The sequence below is a fragment of the Geotrypetes seraphini genome, chromosome 3 (assembly GCF_902459505.1).
Source record: "Geotrypetes seraphini chromosome 3, aGeoSer1.1, whole genome shotgun sequence".
Taxonomy (NCBI): domain Eukaryota; kingdom Metazoa; phylum Chordata; class Amphibia; order Gymnophiona; family Dermophiidae; genus Geotrypetes; species Geotrypetes seraphini.
In genome coordinates, this window is record NC_047086.1 from 33,371,145 (window position 1) to 33,394,478 (window position 23,334).

Genomic DNA, 23,334 nt, shown 5'->3' on the forward strand with positions numbered 1-23,334 from the left:
ATTCCCAATAATCTTAGCCTATGCTTCTCTATGCTGTAATGTATTCCTAATATTCCTTTGACCTCTCCTTTCAGTTCTCCTTATTCCATTTTGTAAGTTGCCTTGAACCTATGTAGGCATAGTGCGATCTATAAATCCCTGATTAGATTAGACTAATTATTCTCCTTTTTTTGCCCCCTCCTTCTCTCCTTTCCCCTCTTATTGCAGCATGCTTGTTTTACATGAAACTCTTCAAAGCCAATTTCTGGCGTCAGCGGTATATCAACCAAATATACATAATTAAATAGTGGTATTATCTGGCATACACATTTACACAAAGCACTTAAAACCAACAAAGCACTAAGGGCTCCTTTTACGAAGGTGCGCTAGGGTTTTTAGCGCGCACACAAAATTACCACACGCTATAGCGCGCACCTTTGTAAAAGGAGCCCTAAGTCAAAACAGCAAATATCCAATAAATTTAAAGAAAGTGGAAAGAAAAATTAGAAAGGTTTTTATCTTTTTTACAAGCTTAATTTGTTTAGGGGAAATTCTCTGTGGTAAGAAAGTGACTAATGTAATGACATTATTTGAAAACAGCCCTCTGGGCATACCAGGACATCAGTAATAAAAAAAGCTCTTACAAACTATTTTAGGGCCCAAATTAGTCAACTTCTTATATCTTTAAAGGTTAAGAACTGCAGGCAGGGACTGTAAAAGGGAAGTATATGGCTCATTAACATGGTCCCATATATTTTTTTAAAAAATCTGGTAGGGGTGGGGGGGGTCTGGGAGGGTGGAGGGGGGGGTCCAGGGGATGGGATGGGCAATCCGGCAGGGGTTTGGGGAGAATGCCCAGCAGGAGGGATTGCATATTCCTCCTGCAGGTAAAGAGTTTTATCATGGGTGTGTTCGGGGAAGGGGGCATGAGAGATTGGGCATCTCTCCTGCCGGGGATCATTTGTGGGGTGTTTCACTGGCTTCAGGCAGGAGGGACTGGGCATCCTTCCTGCTGCGATTGTTTGGGGGGGGGGGGGGGGACAGTTCCAGGATTCTCTAACCGTCGTTGTTTATGACAGACGCCGGTTAGAGAATCATGCTTTTAGGTGAAGGAATGGCTATTTCTTCAACTAAAAGGTCTGATTTGGGCGTTTGGGACTTGGGTGATTTATTGGTTGGGAATGTGTTCTAAGCATACACGTAGTGGCGATGTGGGCAATTAAACTGCTGAACGTACAGGTTGGCCATTCTCGAAGAAAAAAAAACCACAATTTTTCGAGAATGGACATTTCCCTGCTGCCTAGGGCCTTAGGCCAAAAAGGGATTTAGACGTTGTTTTTGATTATGCCCCTCCAAAGAAGAACGGCCTGGGTGTTGAGGTCCACAGTTATGTCTACCACCAGCTCTTGCAGGATACATATTTCAAATTTGATATATTCTAAACACAAAATAGAAAATGAAATTATTTTTTTCTACCTTCTGTTGTCTCGTCATTTTATTCTTCAAATCATTTTAGTCTCAGGTGCTGGTCTATGGTTTTTTTTTTTTGTCTTCTCTTAACTCACTTGCAAGGGTCTCCTTACCATTAGACATTTCTTCTTTCTCCAAGCTCACTATCCATCTTCTATCTCTGTGTATGTATTATTCCCCATGTTCAGCATCTCCCTTCTCCATGTCTCCTATACATCCCTTTCTAGTATTTCCCCTGTGCCCATCTCCCTACCTTTATCATCTCACCATTCTATGATTCCCTCCCCCTGTGTACAGGGATTGAGAAAAGAGAGAGAAAGATCCAGTGTGCATTTCTCCCACTTCCTCTATCGCCACATCCATTTCTCCCTCTCTCATCCCCCAGATCATGTGCAGCATTTTTCACCACTGCCCACCAGCCCCATGCCCAACATTTCTCCTTCTATCACCCCTCTCTAGCACCATGCCACATCTCTCCATCCATCTATGTCCAACATTCCACCTACTTCATCCCCTTCAATCTGTCTCTCTGTTCCCTTTCAACAACCATATCCAACATTTATCCCCATGCATCTCTACCTCACTCCTTTCTCTATCTATGCCCAACAATTTTCCTCTTTCTTCCTTTCCCTATCACTCACACACTCATGCCCAACAATTCTCCCTTTCTATTCCCTCCCTCCCTCCTATGTCCCAAGTTAGTGCCCCATTCCTCCCTCCCTTGTGTCCCAAGTTCATGCCCCTTCCCTTCCTTCTGTGTCCAAAGTTCTTTCCCCCCTCCCTGCCTTTCTCCCAAATGTTCACCGTGCCATTCTCTAGTTGCCATCTAAGCTCACTCCAACCTATCCAACCATCCTGTTATTTGCAGGATACCTACTGTAAAGCCTGGCCAGTAATGTCCTCATGTTCCAAGTTAGTGGAGTTCCCATTGATGACCTCCCCAGCCCATCCTACACCGTATCACCACATATGGGACACAAACCGTAAAAGTTTGTCCAATACTGGCCTTAGTTCTTTAATTTATACCATTTGTTTTCTAATTAGAAATCCTCTGTGTTTATCCCATGCTTTTTTGAATTCCATCACCATTTTCCTTTCCACCACCTCCCTCGGGAGGGCATTCCAGTCATCCACCACCCTCTCCATAAAAAATAATTTCCTAACATTACTCCTAAGTCTTCCTCCCTGCAGCCTCAAGTTATGCCCTCTAGTTTTACCATTTTCCTTTCTCTGAAAAAGATTTGATTCTATATTCATACCTTTCAAGTATTTAAATATATGTATCATATCTCCCCTGTCCCTCCTCTCCTCTAGAGTATGCATGTTTAGGTCTTCCAATCTATTCTCGTACATCTTTTGGTTCAAACCCCTTACCATTTTTGTCATCTTCCTCTGGACCACTTCAAGTCTTTTTATATTCTTTGGCAGATACGGCCTCCAAAACTGAACACAATACTCCAAATATTGCCTCACCAATGACCTATATAGGGGCATCAACACCTCTCTTCTTCTGCTGGTTATTCCTCTTTCTATACAGCCTAGCATCCTTCTGGCTACAGCCACCGCCTTATCACACTGTTTAGATGCCTTTAGATCACTGTGTGCTGCAGTGTGCCTCCTGAGATTTCTGGTGTGCCGCGACACACTGGCGAGGAGGGGAGTCATCCACGCTGGCTGCCTGCCTACAGGATGTGCTTCTCGCGGCAAGAGGCACATCCTATAGGAAGTTAGCCAGCGTGGACGACTCTCCTCCTGGCTGGCGTCTCTCCTCTTCTCCCTGCACCTCCGGGATCCCTGTATTGGCAGGGTTGCGGTATGACATCGTCTACTTCCGGATGCCTTCCGGCCGGGGCACTGCATTTAGTGTGCCGCCGGCCTGGAAAAGTTTGCGGGACACTGCTTTAGATCCTCAGACACAAATCACCCCCAAGGCCCCTCTCTCCATCTCTGCTTATCAGCCTTGAGCCTCCCAGTGCATAAGGTTCCCTCGGATTTCTAATGACCATATTGTGATTACCGCACTGGGTGGAAGTGCCTCTCTTTGAACCCTCCTGAAGATGCTGTTTGTGAAACAGGGCTCCTGTCGAGAGATATGAAGCAGGATTTTGTATAAGAAGATGGCCTTCGATTTTTTAACCTAAGTGATTTGTGATATTTGTTTTCCTGCACAACTAGAACTTTAAAGAGAGCATATGAACTGCCCGTGGGCACTGCTTGCAACATTATAGATTAGAATCTGGTGTAGTTTTTTTTTTTGACTGATGATTAAACTGCACTTTCCATTTGTTAGCCCTGCTATATTGTTTTAAATGCCGACTGTACTGAAGTCTTTTTCTCCACCTTTATGGGGTATCTTTTTTCTATTTTATGGTGATATATGTAGCAACAGTCCCGGATTTCCTTCAGATGAGAGTAGTGTATTATTTTTTTTGTTTATATTTTGGTAGTTGAAATCACCCATTATTATTTTGTTACCCAATTTGTTAGCCTCCCTAATTTCTGATAACATTTCAGCATCTGTCCTTTCATCCTTGTCAGGTGGACGGTACTACACTCTTATCACTATCCTTTTCCCAGTTACACAGATTTTAAGGCCCGCTTCTGCTCCTGCAGAATTTTTAGCCCATTCGATTCTAGGGCCTCCTTAACATAAAACGCCACGCCTCCACCAATTTAATCCACCCTATCATGGTAATACAGTTTGTATTCCAGTATGACCGTGTCCCATTGGTTATTTTCCTTACACCAGGTCTCAGAGATGCCTATTATAACTATCTTTTCATTTAGTGCAATATACTGTATTCTAACTCTCCCATCTTGTTTCTTAGGCTTCTGGCATTTGCATACAGCCATTTCAAACAATGTTTGTCTTATCTATTTACAATTTGCTCGGCAGTTGGCATAGATAATTTGCAATCTTTAAAATAAGCCTGCTCCATATTTAAGGAAACCTAGTCTACAGTGGCCTGTATTGTAATCGCACTATCAGGATGTTCTGTCTTCCCTTTTATGATGATATCTTTTAAAGATACCTTGTTCTGAACCATGCTCTTTTGAATGATTGTTGTCATACACCTCCTCCTTATCATGTTATCTCAGCTACCAATGGCTCATGAGGCTGCCACAAGGTTGGGAGACCCTAAGTGGGATGAGGCTCGTCCCTGGCTATCTCAAGGCAATGAAGGAGCAATGGAATTTGAACTTGGATCTTCCTGGTTTTCAACTTGTGCTCTTACCAATAGGCTACTCCTCAGATACCCTCTGATCTTTAGTTGTAATTGTTTGATATGTATTATTGCTGGATGGTAAGAGGGGGTCTAGAGGTACTTTACAGATATCCATTCCTGACTGACTAATATTGGTTAGTTAGACAGGAAAAGGTAGCAATTTTGGCATCTTCTAATTGTTTAAGCACCTATTTTTGTTTATCTAATCAGTCTGAACTGGATTGCATTTTTTTAAAGAGTATTTTTAGGAGGAACTGCAGTTGTTTTCAACTACGATTACACAAGATATTCTGCAGTTGCAAAAATAAGTGCCTGATGGTGGCATGTTTCATTCCATGTGATGGGTATGATATAAATTTGTGTCGATACTCGTTAATTCATGCAGTGCGTATCTGATATGTTCTTGTGTGTTTATTAGATTCTCATGGCTGAATGTGGATTGTTAGCTCTTATTTTTTTCAGAAAATAGGAAAACAAGGAAGTTCAGCTAGATCTGTTGATACAGCTTTCTCCTGCATTTTAAGATACTGTACATTCTTCTTTCAAAGGTAGTTAGCTCTGCCTTAGTCATCTTCTATCCCTGTCAGACCTCTTCACATATTTGAATCAAGTACAGAAGGAAGGTGTCAAAGAAATGAAACTCTACTGGGTATCTAGGGAATGTAAATATTTCTCCGGCTCTGCCCCAAGGATTTATTTGCTCATATTTTGACAGTCCGTGAAATCTCTGACAGAGTCCTGTCAAATATTAACAACTTTCCACTCTGCCAAACTGACTTGCCATTAAAGACTTTTTTTTTTCTATTTTCTCCTATGATGTCGATCATCGAGTCCAAGGGGAAAAAAGATACATTAAATTACACTGGCATAAGCCACTGTTTAGCCAATTCAAATGTGCCACTCTTGGTCTTAGCTTTAAAGTGCAGAAAGTTTCTGTAGTTAATTGGCAAAATTTAACATGTGATAACATATAGTTAAAATACAGACAATGGTCCTCATTTTACAAGCCTTATTCGCTAGGCTCGGTTGGGGCACTGGTATTTAAACCAAGGGCCGCCGCGTATGCGGACTGCTGGGCACAATGGACCACTTGTCTGACCCAGGAGAGGCGATTCTTATGTTCTTATGATACTGTATCCCCCAAATTCTGTAAATGACAACTAACACTATGCACGCAAATTGGTGCACACAGCTGATTTGCACACAAGACTTAATTAAAAATTAACAGACCTAAATGGCACTGATAACTGGCAATTAACACCTCATAATAGCTGCTAATTGGCGTTAACTGGAAGTTATGCATGCAACTTGGTATACACACTGCCCATAATGTGCAAATCTGAAAAGGGAATGTGGTTAAGGGTGAATCATGAGCTTTTTTTTATTATAAGTTATGCGGAAGTTTATATTTTGCATGCCAATATGCACACAACTTTGGTGCAGGCATGTAGGCCAGGTTTTACTTGCTTAAATGGTTGTGCCTAAAAGTTATGATGAATACCGGTGTTAAACATGTCTCTATACAAACTTTTATAGAATCACGCGTAGCACTGCTCTAGTTGACGCCAATTTTTTAGGTGTGATATATAGAATTAGGCCTTATGGGCCGGATTCTGTAACAAGTTTCAAGTTTTATTTAAAATTTGATTCAATCGCTTATCAGGACTTCTAAGCGAGTTACAAGTAAAAAAGAGGGGATTAAAATAAACATCAATTAAAATACAAAAACAGTTTAAAACAGTATATAAAACAAACTGCTTAATTAACATAAGATGAGTAAACTTAACTAACATGAGACGAAAGGTAAGTAGGAAGGAAATACAATTATTATAGTAAAGGAGAACATTTAAGGAGAGCACAAAAGGTACGGGGTTGCTGAAAGTTGTTTCTTATGGAAGTTAAAAAAAGATGGAAAAAGTACTTGAATCAAGTTTTGAATGCTTTTTTAAATAACTAGCACCCAAATCGTGGGAGGGGCCATAGGGATCTGGTCAATCAGAGTCTTAGGCCACTCCCAGTGTATCCCAGAATGCACAGGGAAGGAGGCCTAAAACTCTGGTTTATCCAGGAGCCTAAAGCCCTCCTGATTCTATAAATGGAGCCTAACATGTAGGCAAGAAAACAAAACAAAACTGCAGGAAAATGTACAGGGTACAGGAATTTATTAAAATAGCAAAACATTTAAAAAATAAGACAAATACATAACAACATAAAATCCATCCAAAGAATTGGTCCTAATATTCATGTGCACCGGACCTGACCAGGGATGTATTTTATGTTGCGTATGTATTTGTCTTATTTTTTTGCTATTTTAATAAATTTCTGTACCCTGTACATTTTCCTGCAGTTTTGTTTTGTTTTCTTGTTGTGCACCTTTTCTGCAGGTTTTTGTTGATTCTTTTTTGTTTTGCCTAACATGTAGGCACCAAGGAGCACAAGTGTCAATCATAAGTTAGGTGCCATTTATAGAATTATGCCTAGTGGCGCCTAAAATGGTCTTAGGTGATATCTTAGGCACACTCTATTTATGCCAGGGTTTTCTTGGCTTAAATGAGTGCACTTAGGTCACAACATGCCCAAAATCTGCCCATTTAATGAAAAACATGCCCTGTAACCACCTTGGGTAGGCATCTACCATCTAATTAATTGCAATTTAATTACAATTTTCAATTAATGGTGCAGATTAAGACTTTTTAAATACAGGCAGCCCCCGGGTTAAGAACAGGTTCCGTTTTTTTAAACCGTTCTTAAGCTGAATTTCCAACGCGGATCCTAGTATTCTTCCCACCTTCTCCTTGAGGCCCCTCTTGCATCTCTTTCCATCCATCCCACTGTTCCCTCTCCACCACATCCAACATTATTCCCTCTCATCGCTTTCTTCCCCATGCATCTCCACCTCACTCCTCTCCCACCATGCCTAATAATTCTCTCTCCCTCCTTATGCCTAACAATTCTCCTCTTTCTTCATCTCCCCATGTGCACTATCTCTCTTTCCCTCTCACTCAGATACCCAATTCTCCCTTTCTATTCCCTCCCTCACCTCAACATCTCTTTCTCTCACTCCCTCCATTTTTCTATCCTATGACTGTGGCTGGAAGGAGGGAGCCAGCTAGAAGGTAAACACCCACTGGAGGGAGGCACATAATTGGGGCACAGAATGGAGGAAGGGAAGGAGAGAGAGGTGTTTGTTGGAACTCGGGAGGGAGAGGGGTACATTGGGACGCGGGAGGGAGGGAGAGGGGCGTGTTGGGACTCGGGAGGGAGAGGGGTGTGTTGGGACACCGAAGGTAGAGCAGGACCCCCGTTCGTAAGTACGAGTCTGACATAAGTCGGATGTTCGAGTTAGATGCCTAGATTGGCTAGCCGCGCTGATCTAGCCTCTCACCTCTCCGCACCTCCCTTGGATTTGTTCTCCCAAATACATCCCTCTGCACTTCTTTGCATTGAATATTAGCTGCCAGATGTTAAGACCATTGTTCTAACTTTTGCAGATCCTTTTTCATGCTTTCCACTCCCTCTGGGGTATCCACTCTGTTACAAATCTTGGTATCATCCACAAAAAGGCAAACCTTACCTTCTAACCCTTACATCATCTTAACTGAATTGTAAATAACACAGTACAATTAATATCATTTATTTATTTCTTATTTCTTAGGATTTATTTACTGGTTTTTTTTTGTTTTTCTTTTAAGGAATTCACTCAAGCCAGTGTGCAACAAGAATAAGTCAAACATAAGCAATAGACAATTACAGCAGTAATAATATTCAAATTACAATACAAAGTATGGTCTGAGGTGGCATTAACTGCTCTGTGATATTTGTCATGCTAACATAAGCCCATCATAAGAATAAGGAACCCAAAGATCTATCTAGCTTAAAATCTTGTTTCCAATAGTGACCAATCTAGGTCACAAGTATTTAGCATAGTAACACAGTAAATGACAGCAGATAAAGACCATCCAGTCCGCCCAACAGTCACATTAATTATCAAGGCAATGTTGAACCGACAATCCAGTACATTACAGCAATATAGCAAAAGACTAAAACAGATTTTATACTGCCTATCCTAGAAAAAAAAAGCAGTGGGTTTTCCCCCAAGTCCATCTTAATAATTGCATATAGACTTTTATTTTAGGAAATTATACAAAACCTTTTAAAACCCTGCTAAGCTAACTGCTTTTACAATTATACATTGAGTGAAGAACTATTTTCTCTGAGTTGTTCTAAATTTACTACTTAGTAGCTTCATAGCTTTAAAGAGCACACATATTAGGGATGGGCAATGATTAAAAAGATTAATTGTGATTAATTGTGCCTAGTCGCACAATTAATCGTGCCTAATCATAGTATGTGAAGGTGAAATTAAAATTGTGTTGGGGGAGGATCAGGACACAGCAGGGAGAAGGCTTCAAGGTTTGCCACAAACAGCGTGTAGGAATTTCTGCCTCTGCCAGCGACACTATGAAGAACCAGACCAGTTAACACGGAGAGGTGGGAGAAGAGATGCAGGACCACGAGATAAGCAAGGGAAGAGAAAGTAATGTTGGATAACAAAGGGGAGTTAAAAATTTTGGTCAGTGTTAAAATAGGTCATTGCAGTTAAAATTTTATCAAATTAAAACTGCGCCTAAAAACTTGGCACCAGCTAGTGTGGCGATAAACATAATTCTAGAAAAATTAGATGTACTTTATAGAGTCACGCTTAACGCCACCTAAATTGAGGTGTATCCTATGACAGGATTTTCTTCACTTTTAATACCTGCGCTTAAGTTAGGCACCTAACAGCACCTAATTCACAAAGAAGCGCCTGACTCAAAAAACACAACCAAAATCCACCCTTTAACATGCCCACTTTAAGGCAGGTGCTTTGGACTAGGTGCCTACTTTTTATAGAATTGTGTTTTTCAAGTTTGGTGCCTAATTTTCAATTGAGTCCAATTAAAGTAAATTAGGAGGTGTTAAGTGACAATTCTTGGCACTCACTAAGGGCTAGATTCACTAAGCCCACCGATCAACTTCTGACCACCTAGCGACTCCTTTTACAACCCAATTTCCCTCCGATCCGATTCACTAACCTCTGTCTCGATCATCCTCCGATCCGTGCATGCAAATGAGGGGGAACGGCATTCAAATGTAGGCAGGAAGCGATTCACTAAAAAGCAACACCGACTGGGCTGGCCAATCCAAAAATAAGCGACTGCTGAGGACCTGTCGCTGAGGTCCTTTCCGACTGCCCTGCCTTCTGCCGCCCTGCTCTCTGCCCTGATCTCATGCTCTCTCCTGCCCACCCCAAATCTCCTGTTCTCTCCTGCCTGCCCCGAATCTCTCCTGCCGCCCCGACTGGCCGCCCCGCTCTCGCCTCGACTCTCCTGCCCTTCCCCGCACTACGAACCCGTGGTTTTAACTTGCGGTTTTAAAGCGGGTTAAAACCACGGGCTCGCAAAGAAAAATAGGGTGGAGAGGAGTAATGTGCTTATAACCACCCTGGCAGAACATGAGGCGTACAGCAGCGTTTTTGAACAGATCAAAGGGGAGAGATTTGGGAACCATTGACCTTTTCCTGCAGTGTCAGGTCAAAACCGCGGAAGACAAAGGCGAGCGCCGAAGAAAATAACTGTTTATAGGGGCTCCGACGGGGGTGTGTGGGGGGGAACCCTCCTACTTTACTTTATACAGATCGCACCGCGTTGTGGGGGGCTTGGGGGGTTGTAACCCCCCACATTTTACTGAAAACTTCACTTTTTCCCTAAAAACAGGGAAAAAGTTAAGTTTACAGTATAATGAGGGGGGTTACAACCCCCAAACCACCCACAACACCGCCGCGATCTGTATTAAGTGGGGGGCCTCCCCCCCAAAAAACCCCGTCGGAGCCCCTAAAAACTGTCATTTTCTTTGGCGCGCGCCTCCTTCTTGCGCTCAGTTGTCGGCGCGCGCCTTTGTCTTCCGCGGTTTTGTCTATGAACCTTTCCTGCTGCCTAAAAAGCAACTCTTTATTGAAATTCCCTTACGTGTGATTTGCCCGAGTCATTCTCTTTTCCTTTGCTTGTGACTAAAAAAAAGTTAAAAAAGGTCTGCGCATGTGTCGGATGGGGGCTTGATTCCAATCGCCCTCATTTGCATGAGGGCGATTCGTGAATCAGCCCCCCCCCCCTGGACACGGATCGGATCAGATCCATGCCCTTTGTGAATCTAGCCCTAAGTCTATTAATAAATTAAGTTAGGTGCCTACATTGGCTAGGTGTACCAATGTAGGTGTTTAAATTAGGAGGAGTATATAGAATTGCCAATAAGGGGGAAATTCTATAAGAGGCGTCTAATTAGGTGCCTAGCTTAATTAGTAAAATTGGCTTCAATTATGAGCTTTAACAAGCTCATAATTGAAAATAATATAAATTAATTGAAAATAATCTAAATTAATTGGGTGATACACACTTATCTTCTTAGGTGCGATTCTACAAAAGATAGATGACGATCACATGGAGCCTAACTCCAAAGTAGGCATGTTTAGGGGCACAGAAGGACTTCTAGGGCCTAAGGACTTGGGCACTAGGTGTGGTTCTCTAAAGCATTGGTCACCAACCCTGTCCTGGAGATCCACCAGGCCAATCGGGTTTTCAGGATAGCCCTAATGAATATGCATGGATCAGATTTGCATGCCTGTCATTTCCATTATATGCAAATCTCTCGCATGCATATTCATTAGGGCTAGCCTGAAAACCCGATTGGCCTGGTGGTCCTCCAGGACAGGGTTGGGAACCACTGCTCTAAAGGACTTAAATATAGGCCTTAAAAACCCTGGCCTACATTAGAGGCACCTAAGTTTTAAGTTAGGTGCAATTCTGTAATAGGTGCCTAAGGGCTCCTTTTACGAAGGTGCGCTAGCGTTTTTAGCGCGCTCTAACCACGCGCTACATGAAAAATCTATGGAGGCGTTAGTGTTTGGCGCGTGCGCTATTGTAGCGTGAACTAAAACCGCTAGCGCGCCTATGTAAAAGGAGCCCTAAGTGTGACTGATAGGCGCCTTTATCTTTTTAGATGCCACTTACGGAATTTCCCCCTACATGGCCACCTTTATTATATATTCAAAGAGAGAAGTGAGAGAGAAAATGCTTTTATCTACCCATAGGCACTGATTACCTGCTATATGATTCAATAAACTTACATCCTGATTTGACATGTCCCAATAAGGCCTCTCTCCATAAGACATAGCTTCCCACATAACAATTCCATAGCTCCACACATCACTGGCTGATGTAAATTTGCGATACTGTATTGCTTCCGGAGCTGTCCATCGAACTGGAATTTTTCCACCCTGGTTAGAAAAAGAGGCTATTTAATGAACCAAATTTTCTTTTTTCCTTTTTTACTATGACTGGTAGAACAAGAAAATGTAATAAAAGTGCTAAAAGGTAAAGGACTGTTATTCAGAAACATGTTTTCATTCTGTTCAACATTTTCCACTGGATTTCACTTTGCTTATCGGTTGTAGGCAATTAATTCAGATTTCCAATGTCAACAGAGACACAGGTGCGCAAATGCTTAAGCTTCTCAGTCAATTTGTATGTTTCAATAATTCCTCAAGCGAACAGATGCTGAAAGTACCTCTGTTTTTCAAAATTCACCTCCTTGGGCGAATCTCTTCATAAAGGTGGTTAATAAATCCCAATAAATAAATAAAATTAATTATGACGCCTTTCTGCACATTTTAATGCATATTACTACTGTATTTGTCGATTCTAACGCATTGAAAATAGTGAAAAAAAAAGTTAGTATTGAGGGTGCAAATGTTTAAAATCCTTCTATTTGCTTCATTATTACTTTTTTTTTTCCCAAATTGTTAATAAAGCCCCAAATGGTTAGCTACTCGTCTGGCCTTCAATTAGTCAGGTGAAGACAATTCTATGGTAGAACAAATGCTGACACACTTCTAACCACCCCCACTTCTGTCTGCTCACAACAATTGCAGGCTCTTTTCAAAATGAAAGAGATTTACTCTCACAAAGCAGGGGAAAGCTATAAAATCATCTCTAAATGCTTCCAGCAAGCAATTTCAACAGTCAGAAACATTTTTAAGAAATGGAAGTTGAATTCGGGGCTAGGATCGAGAAAAAAAATCTCTCAAAGAACTGCCCAAAACTGGTCAAAAAAGAAAAAAAAAAACAGAACCACAGATCATTAAAAATAACCTGTTGAAGAATGTCGTTGATAATGGAGTCGTCTTCCACAGGCCCACAGTACGGGAGTAGCTAGAACTTGATTTTTTATGTGGTGGTGGTGGTGGTGGTGGGGGAAGTTATAAGTGAACTGGGGAATCAAACATTCCTCTCTGCCTCTCTCCCACCTCCCTCCTATATCTTTGCTGGCAGAGAAACTGAAGCCCTGCCAGCCAAATATATTCTCTGCCAGAGCCCGGGCTATGTTGCCTGAGTAGCAAGGAAGCAAGCGGGCTGCTCCAGCCACCAACACCAGCAATTCTACACAAGCTCAATTCAATTGCATGAACTAAGCATGCACAGTAGTGCCGACATCAGCATCTGGAGCATCCCATCAACTTCCTGCTTCTCTGACAATACAGGCGGAGACTCTGGTGGCAAATCTCTATGATTGGCGGGCCTTGAAAATCCCTTTAAGCCACGCTTGTAGGGCCACAATTTTGGAGGGGGCCTGAGTCCAAAGTGTGTGTATGGGTGGGGGAAGGAGGTCTCCGGGCCTCCACCTCCATATTTAAGCCACTGGTCCACAGAATAGCATTGCTTATACAACAATGACCATATAGGATTTATTAGATGGAAACCTCTTCTATGTCGTCATCTCCATTGTTTAAAGTATGCCAAAGATAACCTTGGTAAGTCTTACATTTTTGGGGAACAAAGTGCTTTGGGTAGATAACCTAAAAACATGCTATATACACTTGGACAACAGAAAGGTGAGGCAATTGAAAAACACTTTGCCAGTTGTTATGCTTTGGGGTTGTATGAAAGCTAATGGCACAGGAAAATATTTTGCAGATAGGAAGATAAGTCATTTTGAATTATACGAAGGGATGCTGAAATGTTCTCAGACCAACTAACCTCCTTCCTAAATTCTGAGCTTTATTTTGCAACTGTAACTGAAAAAAAGTGTTATCTTATTTTGGCAAGTGCCGATTTGCAGAAACAAAATTCTGTGTTTTGACATTGTTTCGGATCATTGATTGAACCATATCTACGCCATTCTCTTCTTGGTTGGGCTAAGAACTTTTCAGCACACCATCGTATATTTTTAATTTTGCTCTTAAGAACATAGCATACTGGTTCAGTCCAATGGTCCACCTAGCCCAGTAGCCCATTCTCATGGTGGCCAATCCAGGTCACTAGTACCTGGCCAAAACCCAAAGAGTATCAACATTCCATGCTACCAATCCAGAGCAAGCAGTGGCTTCCCCTATGTCTGTCTCAATAACAGAGTTTGGACTTTTCCTCCAGGAAATTGTCCAAGCCTTTTTAAAAACCAGCTCCATCAACCGCTCTTTCCACATCTTCTGGTGATGAGTTCCAGAGCTTAACTGTTCTCTGAGTGAAAAACATTTCCACTTATCGCTTTTAAAACTATTTCCCTATAACTTCGAGTGTTCCCTAGTCTTTGTAATTTTTGACTGAGTAAAACATTGATCCACTTGGACCTGTTCTACACCACCCAGGATTTTGTAGCCTTTAATCCTATCTCCCCTCAGCCGTCTCTTTTCCAAGCTGAAGGGCCCTAACCTCATCAGTCTTTCCTCATACGAGAGGAGCTCAATCCCTTTTATAATCTTGGTCGCTCTTCTATCGTTATATCTTTCTTTACATAAGGCAACCAGAACTGAACACAATATTTCAGGTGAAGTTGTACCATGGAACGATACAAAGGCGTTAGTCAAACCTAGGTTTGTGAGTAACATGGTTTGCGAGTGTTTTGCAAGACAAGTAAAACACTCCTGCAAACCTTAACTCGCAAAACGAGTGTTGACTCGCTAAACGAGCGCTCAGCTATGGTAGCCCAGGGGTGGGTACCTGCCTGTGGGTGCCGCAGCCCCTTTAGCACCCCTCTGAAGAGGCTGCGGCACCCACAGGCAGGTCGTGCATGCTTGTACGTGGAGCGCACGTTGTCGGGGTGGTGGCCGGTTTGACTCGGGAGTTGAGAGGTCCTGCAAAGTAAAACAAAAAACCAAAACAACAAACCTTTTGTTTCTTATCATTTTAGGAAGTTTGGTTTCCTTCTGGCTTGTATTTCCTCCCACCCTGCCCCTCACCCACTCACTCCATATCTTTCATTTCCTATAGAGACTAACTGGACTATTATACCCACTGAGGTAACTTCTGTCTATGGAATTGGTGTGTGGCTTTATCAGCCATTGACAACTCTCTCTGGAAGAGAATTAAGTTACTCAAGCAGTGGCCAACAGTAATCGCACCGAAGCCCACTGGAAATTAATGGGTTTCAGGGCTGTTGCCTCTTTGTAAAAGAGGGCGTTAATTTGTTGTCAATTATTAAATGAATTTTGGATTAAGGATTTAGAGTGTCTCTTTTAATAGAAAACAACCTCAGTACAAATGCAGGTTTAAATTTCAAAATATGCTTGATTAGAAGATCAAGATGACCCGGAAGCCTTCCCTTTGACATTGGGCCGCATGTAGGAGCATGTGATGGGAAACAAATGTAAGTGGAAGGCAGCAGGAGGATGGAGCCGGCCGGAGCAGGTAAACACCCATGGAAGGGAGGCACGAATTTGGGTCACAGAATGGAGGAAAGGAGCGCATTAGGACACAGAAGGAGGGAGCACAAACTTCAGACGAAGGATGGAGGAAGAAAGGAAGGAGGGAGGAGACATGAACTTGGGACACAGAATGAAGGGAGGGTGAGGAGCGTGAACGCTGGACAACTTCGGCATCAATCAGGACAATGAAGTCTTGCTTAATTTAAACTATCTCTGCAAATGTTACAAAGGAAGCAGAAACAAAAGATTGCAGCCCAAACTGCCCCTTTATCCGCTGATCACAGTACACACCAGTGCACCGAATTACCTGGATGTACAACACAGCTTAAAATGACATTAGCTCCCTCCAACCTCCCCCTCCCCCATCCAGGATAGTTTCAGCTATCTGCATTAATGGTGAGTTAGCTGCATTTGGGGCTTCCAAATCCAGTTCACTCTCAAGAACAGGCCAAGAAGGAGAAAGTTTGGATATCAGCCTTAACTAAACCCCCTCTTCCACGAAACTGAGCTAGCGGTTTTTAGCGTTGTGAGCCGCGCTGAATGTCCCGCCCTGCTCCCGACGCTCATAGGAACTCAATGAGCGTCGGGAGCAGTGCGGGCCATTCAGCGCAGCTCTCTGCGCTAAAAAACGCTAGCACGGTTTCGTAGAAGAGGGGGTAAGTGTCTGCCCGATAAGCCAGCACCTTGAAAGAAATCCTCTGACAGAGTCAGGAAGCAGCTCCTTTAGAAAAAAAAAAAAATATATATATATATATATATTAGTAACACTTTTTTCAATAAACCAAAAAATTACTTTTATTTTTGTAAAGATCTAACCCCTCTGTTTTACTAAGGTGCACTATGCATTTTAGCGTGTGTAAAGCATGCGCTAAACACTAATGTGTCCATAGACTAATATGCATGTGTTGGCGTTTAGCGCGTGGTTTAGACATGTTTATGTTATATGTGATAATCGTAGTGAAACAAGATTTTATGTATGTGATATGGAAACTACAATATTGCAAAAGGTGAAGTGGTGAAATATAAATAAAGTAGTGCAAAAAAACTCCACTTAAAGGTAGCCGAGAGTCTGCTCAAATGGAAGACAAAGCCTCAGGTTTTATTGGCAGAGCTCAAGCTCCAACCACCAGCTCCACAACACCGGCTTAAAAAACTTCCATAGAGTGACAACTCGCTGTTGACGTTTCAAGTAATTGAGGACTGAAATACTTTGCAACTGAAACCACTGGGAGTGTTTAAAGCAGTCTGTTGAAATGCCAACGTTTCACAGCACTAAGCCGCTTCTTCAGAGCTAATAAGACCTTGCTCGAATCTTCACAGAGTGACCGTGTTGTGCTCACGATCTCAGTGGTGGTCTGAGCTTGAGCTCTGTCAATAAAACCTGAGGCTTTTTCTTCCATTTGAGCAGACTCTCAGCTACCTTTTTTGCACTACTTTTTTTGTGATACGGTGGTATATAAATTTTTTAACAAATAAAATAAATAAATATTTATTTTATTTGTTAAAATAAAATGCTAAAAATGCTTTGCACACCTTAGTAAAAGGAGCTCTATGTTTTTTAAAAAAAATTCTTCCTTTTCCCCTATTTGAATATTACAAAGGAGAAAGAAGAAGAAAGCCAACAGACTCAAGAAACTCAAAGACACTGTGAGAAACATTTTCAAAACTATTTACCTGAGCAAATTGGCATTTTTGAGACCTGCCTTCCTTGTACATCTGAAAGAAGTATGTAGAGACTTTCTTAATGCTTATACCACTAGCCCAGGGGTTCTTAACCTGGGGTCCATGGATGGATTTCAGGGGGTCCATGAGGGTCAGATAAAAATTAACATTTATATTCATTATACAGCCCGGTTCTGTTGATTTTTCTCGCAGAATACGAGAGAGTAGATGTAGAATGGTAATAGAAAACGTAATAGTAATAGATCTGTTTTAATTTGCATAAGAGAATTGTATTTCATAATTTTAATGAGAGGCCATTACTTTTTGTATAAGAAAGGAATGGTTTATTTTAAAATTTACTTTGTATATGTCAAATATGTATGAGACAATCAAGGGCTCTTTTTATCAAGGCACGCTACGGGGGTTAGCGTGTCGGACATTTCATCACGCGCTAACCCCCGCGGCAAGCCTAAAAACTAATGCCTCGTCAATGGAAGCGTTAGCGACTAGCACGGCAGGCAGTTGAACGCGCGGTATTCCACGCGTTAACCACCTACCGCACCTTGATAAAAGGAGCCCCCAAATCTCGATAAATAATGTACATTATATTCATTGCATACAAAGTTGTGCTTATGTGAATATTTCTTCGGAAGCTTTCATCAGATTCTTAAAGGGGATCTGTGACTCAAAAAAGGATAAGAATCACTCCACTAGCCAGATAGAGAAGAGACATTCCTGAGAGCAGGAGAGCTTAGAATCAGGATCGACATTAGTTGGGAGGGGAGGAAAATAGGGCAGCTGCCCTGGGCCCCCACAGTTCCAGCAGACCCCCCCATGGGCAGGGATGTCCTTTCCTTCTCCTCACCAGGTTCCGAGGCCCTCCTCACTCTCAAGGAGGACATCGGTGCGACAGCAATTCTCTAATGCTGCCCACAGCCTCCTTGGCAATGTTCTTTTGCCACGGTCCGCCCCTTTTGACACAACTTCCTGTTTCTGCTTGGGTGTACCATGGCAGAAGAAAAGTGCCGAGAAGGCTACAGGCAGAAAATCACTGCCATGCTAGTGACCTCCTTGCATTTTTACAGGTGAGGGGGGCGTCAGAAACAGGTGAGAAGGGGAAAGACATCCCAACCCATAGAGAAACCCTGGAGCAGATGATTTGAAAATGATGGGAGGGCATTTGGAGTGTGAGGAAATCAAGAAGGGGGCAGGGAGAAGAATTGGGGGAGAGGCCTTTCTTAATATCTGCCATGGGCCCCAGAATGTCTAACATTAGCCCTGCTTAGAATAGGAAAACATTGCAAGTAAATTTAATTTTCTAGTATATGCATGTTTTTTCCCCCAGTTAATTTTTGCCCACATGGCTGATTTTTTGAAAATTGGTTATAAGATTTGTAGATTAAAAAAATACCCACATACTTTGCAGCTGTATGGGTCAGTTATTTAAGAACTGCTCTAATGTCTCATAATATGTTGCTGCCATTTTAGTTTCCTCATCCAAATATATTGACAGGCGCCAACCCAGGGATCTGTATTGCGTGCCTTCTTGGTGTCAAGATGACTGTTCCCTTTCATTATGTATTAACAACTTTAACTACCCCTCCAAATAAATAATCTTGTACAAAGCTTATATTTCTTACTGTAGTGGTGTAGACAGCTTCTGGATCATCCTCTATAACTCTGGACAATCCAAAGTCTGACACTTTACAAACAAGATTGCTGTTGACAAGAATGTTGCGTGCTGCAAGGTCTCTGTGTACGTATCCCATATCAGCCAAATACCTCATTCCAGCAGCAATTCCTCTCAGCATTCCTACCAGCTGAATAACTGTAAACTGCCCATCATGTTTCTAAAATGGAGAAAGAAAAAGGTTTCTGTATCATTAGAGTTAGGTTTATGCTCATTTCCATTTGTTATACTGCCTCTTGTAACCAGATGCGAGTACCACTGTGGTTTACAATCTGTTCTGTGAAAAGGAAAAACAACTCTCTAAAATTGAAAGGAACAACATAAGGAAGTTCTTCTTCACCCAGAGAGTGGTAGAAAACTGAAACGCTCTTCCGGAGTCTGTCTTAGGGGAAAACACCCTCCAGGGATTCAAGACAAAGTTCCTGCTGAATCGGAACGTATGCAGGTAGGGCTAGTCTCAGTTAGGGCGCTGGTCTTTGACCAGAGGGCCGCTGCGTGAGCTGACTGCTGGGCACGATGGACCACTGGTCTGACCCAGCAATGGCAATTATTATGTTCTTATGTTCTTTTGACTCTATCAAATGGAGGTGAAAGCGGGAAGAAAAAAAGAAGAGTCTAGGGAAGGGGTGTCAAAGTCCATCCTCGAGGGCCGCAATCCAGTTGGGTTTTCAGGATTTCCCCAATGAAAATGCATGAGATCTATTAGCATACAATGAAAGCAGTGCATGCAAATAGATCTCATGCATATTCATTGGGGAAATCCTGAAAACCTCACTGGATTGCGGCCCTCGAGGAGGGACTCTGACACCCCTGGTCTAGGGTGTCCTATTACTGTGCTAATGGATTTAGCAGACGTTAAGGCCTCAACGACGAGACCAGAACACACAACGAAGGAGTCATGAGGACAAGATGTCAAGATCTTCAGTTTTACTTTGGACATAAGCTTCTACATTGTTTTTACTGACATCTCTACAGCACTGTGCCACATTCAAGACAGACTCTTGATAAAGGCCTGGAAGCCGAAAAACTGCCAGTGTCGAGTCCTTGAGCCACTGCGGCATACTCATCAATAAAGTGACTTTTTGAACAATATACCCTTGGCTGATCTCTTGACATCTTGTCCTCATGACTCCTTCGTTGTGTTTAGCAGGCGTTAACCATTAGCACACTCTAAATGTTGTATACCAATGGGCTGCATGACAGCACACATTAATTTGTTAGAATGCACTAAATCCATTAGTGCACCTTAGTAAAAGGACCCCTAAGTATGCAGCAGCTTTATCTTTAGATATTTAAGTCTACAAGCCACAGGGCGCCTGGTTTTATAACAGGGCACCTATGTGATAGTACAAAAATCAACTTAACAACTCAAGAGAATGTAGCCAACAGGACCAATTAGAGGACTCCGTTTACAAAGCCGCGGTAGTGATTGTTGCTGTGGTAATCGCTCTGATGCCCATAGGGATTTAATGGGTGTTGAAGTGTTTGCTGCACGGCAGCCACTACCGCGGCTCTGAATAAAAAGAAGCACATATAATTGCTTCCTTCAAAACATCCTGAAATTCAATTATGGGTCCAAGCACCTTATTTAGGTGAAATAACTTATTTTAGTGAAGCAGAAAACCAACAGGTCTGCTCCTGGAAAGGGATTATGTTACCGAGATTAAACCAAAACAGTAAATTCTATGGGGAAATACTATAGTTCAGCTCTGCACCCATTGTTGCATGAGGAAGACTCCTGTGGATATAGAATATATGCTTGCATTTAACACTGTGAGAATGCAGAGTCAGGGGTCAGTATTTATTTTTCTATATTAGATTTCCAGGCAACATAATTTACAGCAACTCAATTAATTTTTGTTGCGTATAACCAGTGTTGGCAGTTTCGTTGGTTGGTTTGTACAGACTCACAATTCTTTATCCGAAATACTCGGGACCATTTTAGATTTTAGAATTTTTCATGCTTTTGTAATGGTGTCACCAGTGGCCGCAGTGATTCATGATCGTCGACTGCTGCAACACTGCAGGCTTCTCTGTGTCACCTCTTGCCTTGCTGACATCACTTCCTTTTTTCCTTCCTGGCTGGATGCAACAGAGAGAAGCATGCGGGGCCACAGCAGGCAAAAACTATCTCCCCTCTTTTACAAAGGCGCACTAAGCTTTTTAGCGCGCGCTAAACGCTAATGCGTGCATGTTATCCTATGGACGCATTAGAGGTTAGCGCACATGTCGATTTAGCGAGCGCTAAATCTGCGCTAAAACGCTTAGCGCACCTTTGTAAAAGAGGGGGCATGAGTCGCTGAGGCAACCGGCAACATCTCAGAGGTAGTGAAAAAACTGTGTGAAAAAGTGTGAAAAAACTGAATTACTAAAGTGACTTTGAGGCCCAGTTTCACTTTTGAAGTTAATAGTAAGCTTTATTGTACAAATTACTAATGTAACAATGTTACAAAAAAATTTAAATTTTTGGAGCTTTTTGGTTTTTAGAATTTTGGAGACAGGATCTTGTACCTGTATAGCTCTTGAATATAAAGATGACAGAGGTTAGTAGTCAACGGAGATTGCTCTGAGGAAAAGGATGTTACCAGTGGTGTGCCTCAAGGTTCTGTTCTTGGGTCTGTTCTTTTTAACATTTTTATAAGCGATATTGCTGAAGGGCTGTCGGGTAAGATTAGCATCTTTGCGGGTGATATCAAAATCTGCAATAGAGTAGACACCCCGGATGGTGTGAATAACTTGAAGAAAGACCTAGCGAAGCTTTAAGGATGGTCTGAAATTTGACAGTTAAAAGTTAATATTAAGAAATGCAAGGTCATGCATTTGGATTGCAAAAACTCGAAGGAACGGTACAGTTGCGGGGCCACCTTTTGGATTTGTCGGTACTTGGAGGGCCTCAGAAAAAAATAGTTAAAGTCTTATTAAAGAAATGACAATTTTGCACGAGATAAAACTCTTTATAGTTTATAAATCTTTCCTTTTGGCTAAGTCTTAATAATAATATTGTAATTTATAGCTAAAGAGACATATGTTGAAGAAACTGTTTTATTTTACTTTTGTGATTACGATAAATATACCGAGGGCATCAAAATAGTACCTGCATGTGGTCCCCGAGCCGCGAGTTTGAGACCAGTGGTTTAGGGGGTGAAGAACTTATGTGAACGACAGAAGAGCGGGACTTGGGTGTTATTGTATGTGATAACCTTAAGGTGGCCAAACGGGTTGAAAAGGTGACGGCGGAAGCTAGAAGGATGCTAGGGTGCATAGGAAGAAGTATGGCTAGTAGGAAAAAGGAGGTATTGATGCCCTTGCATAAGACTCTAGTGAGACCTCATTTAGGGGTCTTTTTACTAAGGCGTGCTAGCCGATTTAGATTGCGCTAAATGCTACGGCGCCCATAGAATACAAAGGGCGCCATGGCATTTAGCGTACGCTGAATCAGTTAGTGCGCACTCAATCAGATAACACGCCTTAGAAAAAGGACCCCTAAGAATATTGTGTACAATTCTAGAGGCCGCATCTTCAAAAAGATATAAAAAGGATGGAGTTGGTCCAGAGGAAGGCTACTAAAATGCTGTGTGGTTTTCGTGATAAGGCGTATGGGGACGGACTTAAAGATCTCAGCATGTATACTTTAGAGGAAAGGTGGGAGAGGGGAGATATGGTAGAGACGTTTAAATGCCTATGTGGGGTAAATGCGCATGAGTCGAGTCTCTTTCAATTGAAAGGAAGCACTAGGATGAAGTTAAGAGGTGATAGGCTCCGGAGTAATCTAAGGAAATACTATTTTTTACAAAAAGGGTGGTAAATGCGTGGAACAGTCTCCCGGAAGGAGTGGTGGAGACAGATACTGTGTCTGAATTCAAGAAGGCTTGGGATAGGCATGTGGGATCTCTTAGAGAGAGGAAGAGATAATGGTTATTGTGGATGGGCAGCTCTAAGACCTCACAATACAGGTGCAAAAAGCCTTAGCCTATAGGAAGAGGAGATGCAAATGTTAAGAACCTTAGCCAATAGGGAGAGGAGGAGATAATGGTTACTGCAGATGGGCAGACTGGATGGGCCATTTAGCCTTTATCTGCCATCATACTTCTAAACTGTGCTCTTCTTTTCCTGGAGCAACTACTTGATTAGTGTTTAGAATGAGGGGACCTCCTCAACCTATTTCCTGATCAGAGTTTTCAGGATGCCTGGGGGGATGCCACCTTACCCCTCACCTCAGGCAACAGACTGCTGTGTGCTGCCCCTTGGGATAAGTGCTGTTAATGGAGGGGGCCAAGAAAGAGGAAAAAGTTACGCCTGAGGAGGAGGAAGGTAGAAAAAAATTGCTGCCTGTAAGTGTGGGGAAGAAGTGCTGCCTGTGGATGGTCCCAGGAAAAAAAAAGTGCTGCCTGTTTGGGGTAGGCAGGGAGGGGAATACATTTTTCTATCCTTGTGGCATCGTATGGGGAATTGCTTGTAAGAAACATAGAAACATGATGGCAGATAAAGGCCAAATGGCCCATCTAGTCTGCCCATCCGCAGTAACCATTATCTCCTCCTCTCCCTATTGGCTAAGGTTCTTAACATTTGCA

General features: G+C 42.3%; 1 protein-coding gene across 2 annotated transcripts in view; it reads right to left on the reverse strand.

Annotated features, from left to right (window-relative positions):
- EPHA7 (EPH receptor A7) overlaps window positions 1–23,334 on the reverse strand; it is a 393,019-nt gene that overhangs the window by 17,051 nt on the left and 352,634 nt on the right. For both annotated transcript variants that reach the window (XM_033937544.1, XM_033937543.1), the window contains exons 13-14: window positions 18,714–18,923; window positions 11,839–11,988 (exon numbers count right to left, since the gene is read on the reverse strand). In XM_033937544.1, coding sequence (XP_033793435.1) covers window positions 11,839–11,988; window positions 18,714–18,923 — 360 coding nt within the window. The remainder of the gene's footprint in view (window positions 1–11,838; window positions 11,989–18,713; window positions 18,924–23,334) is intronic.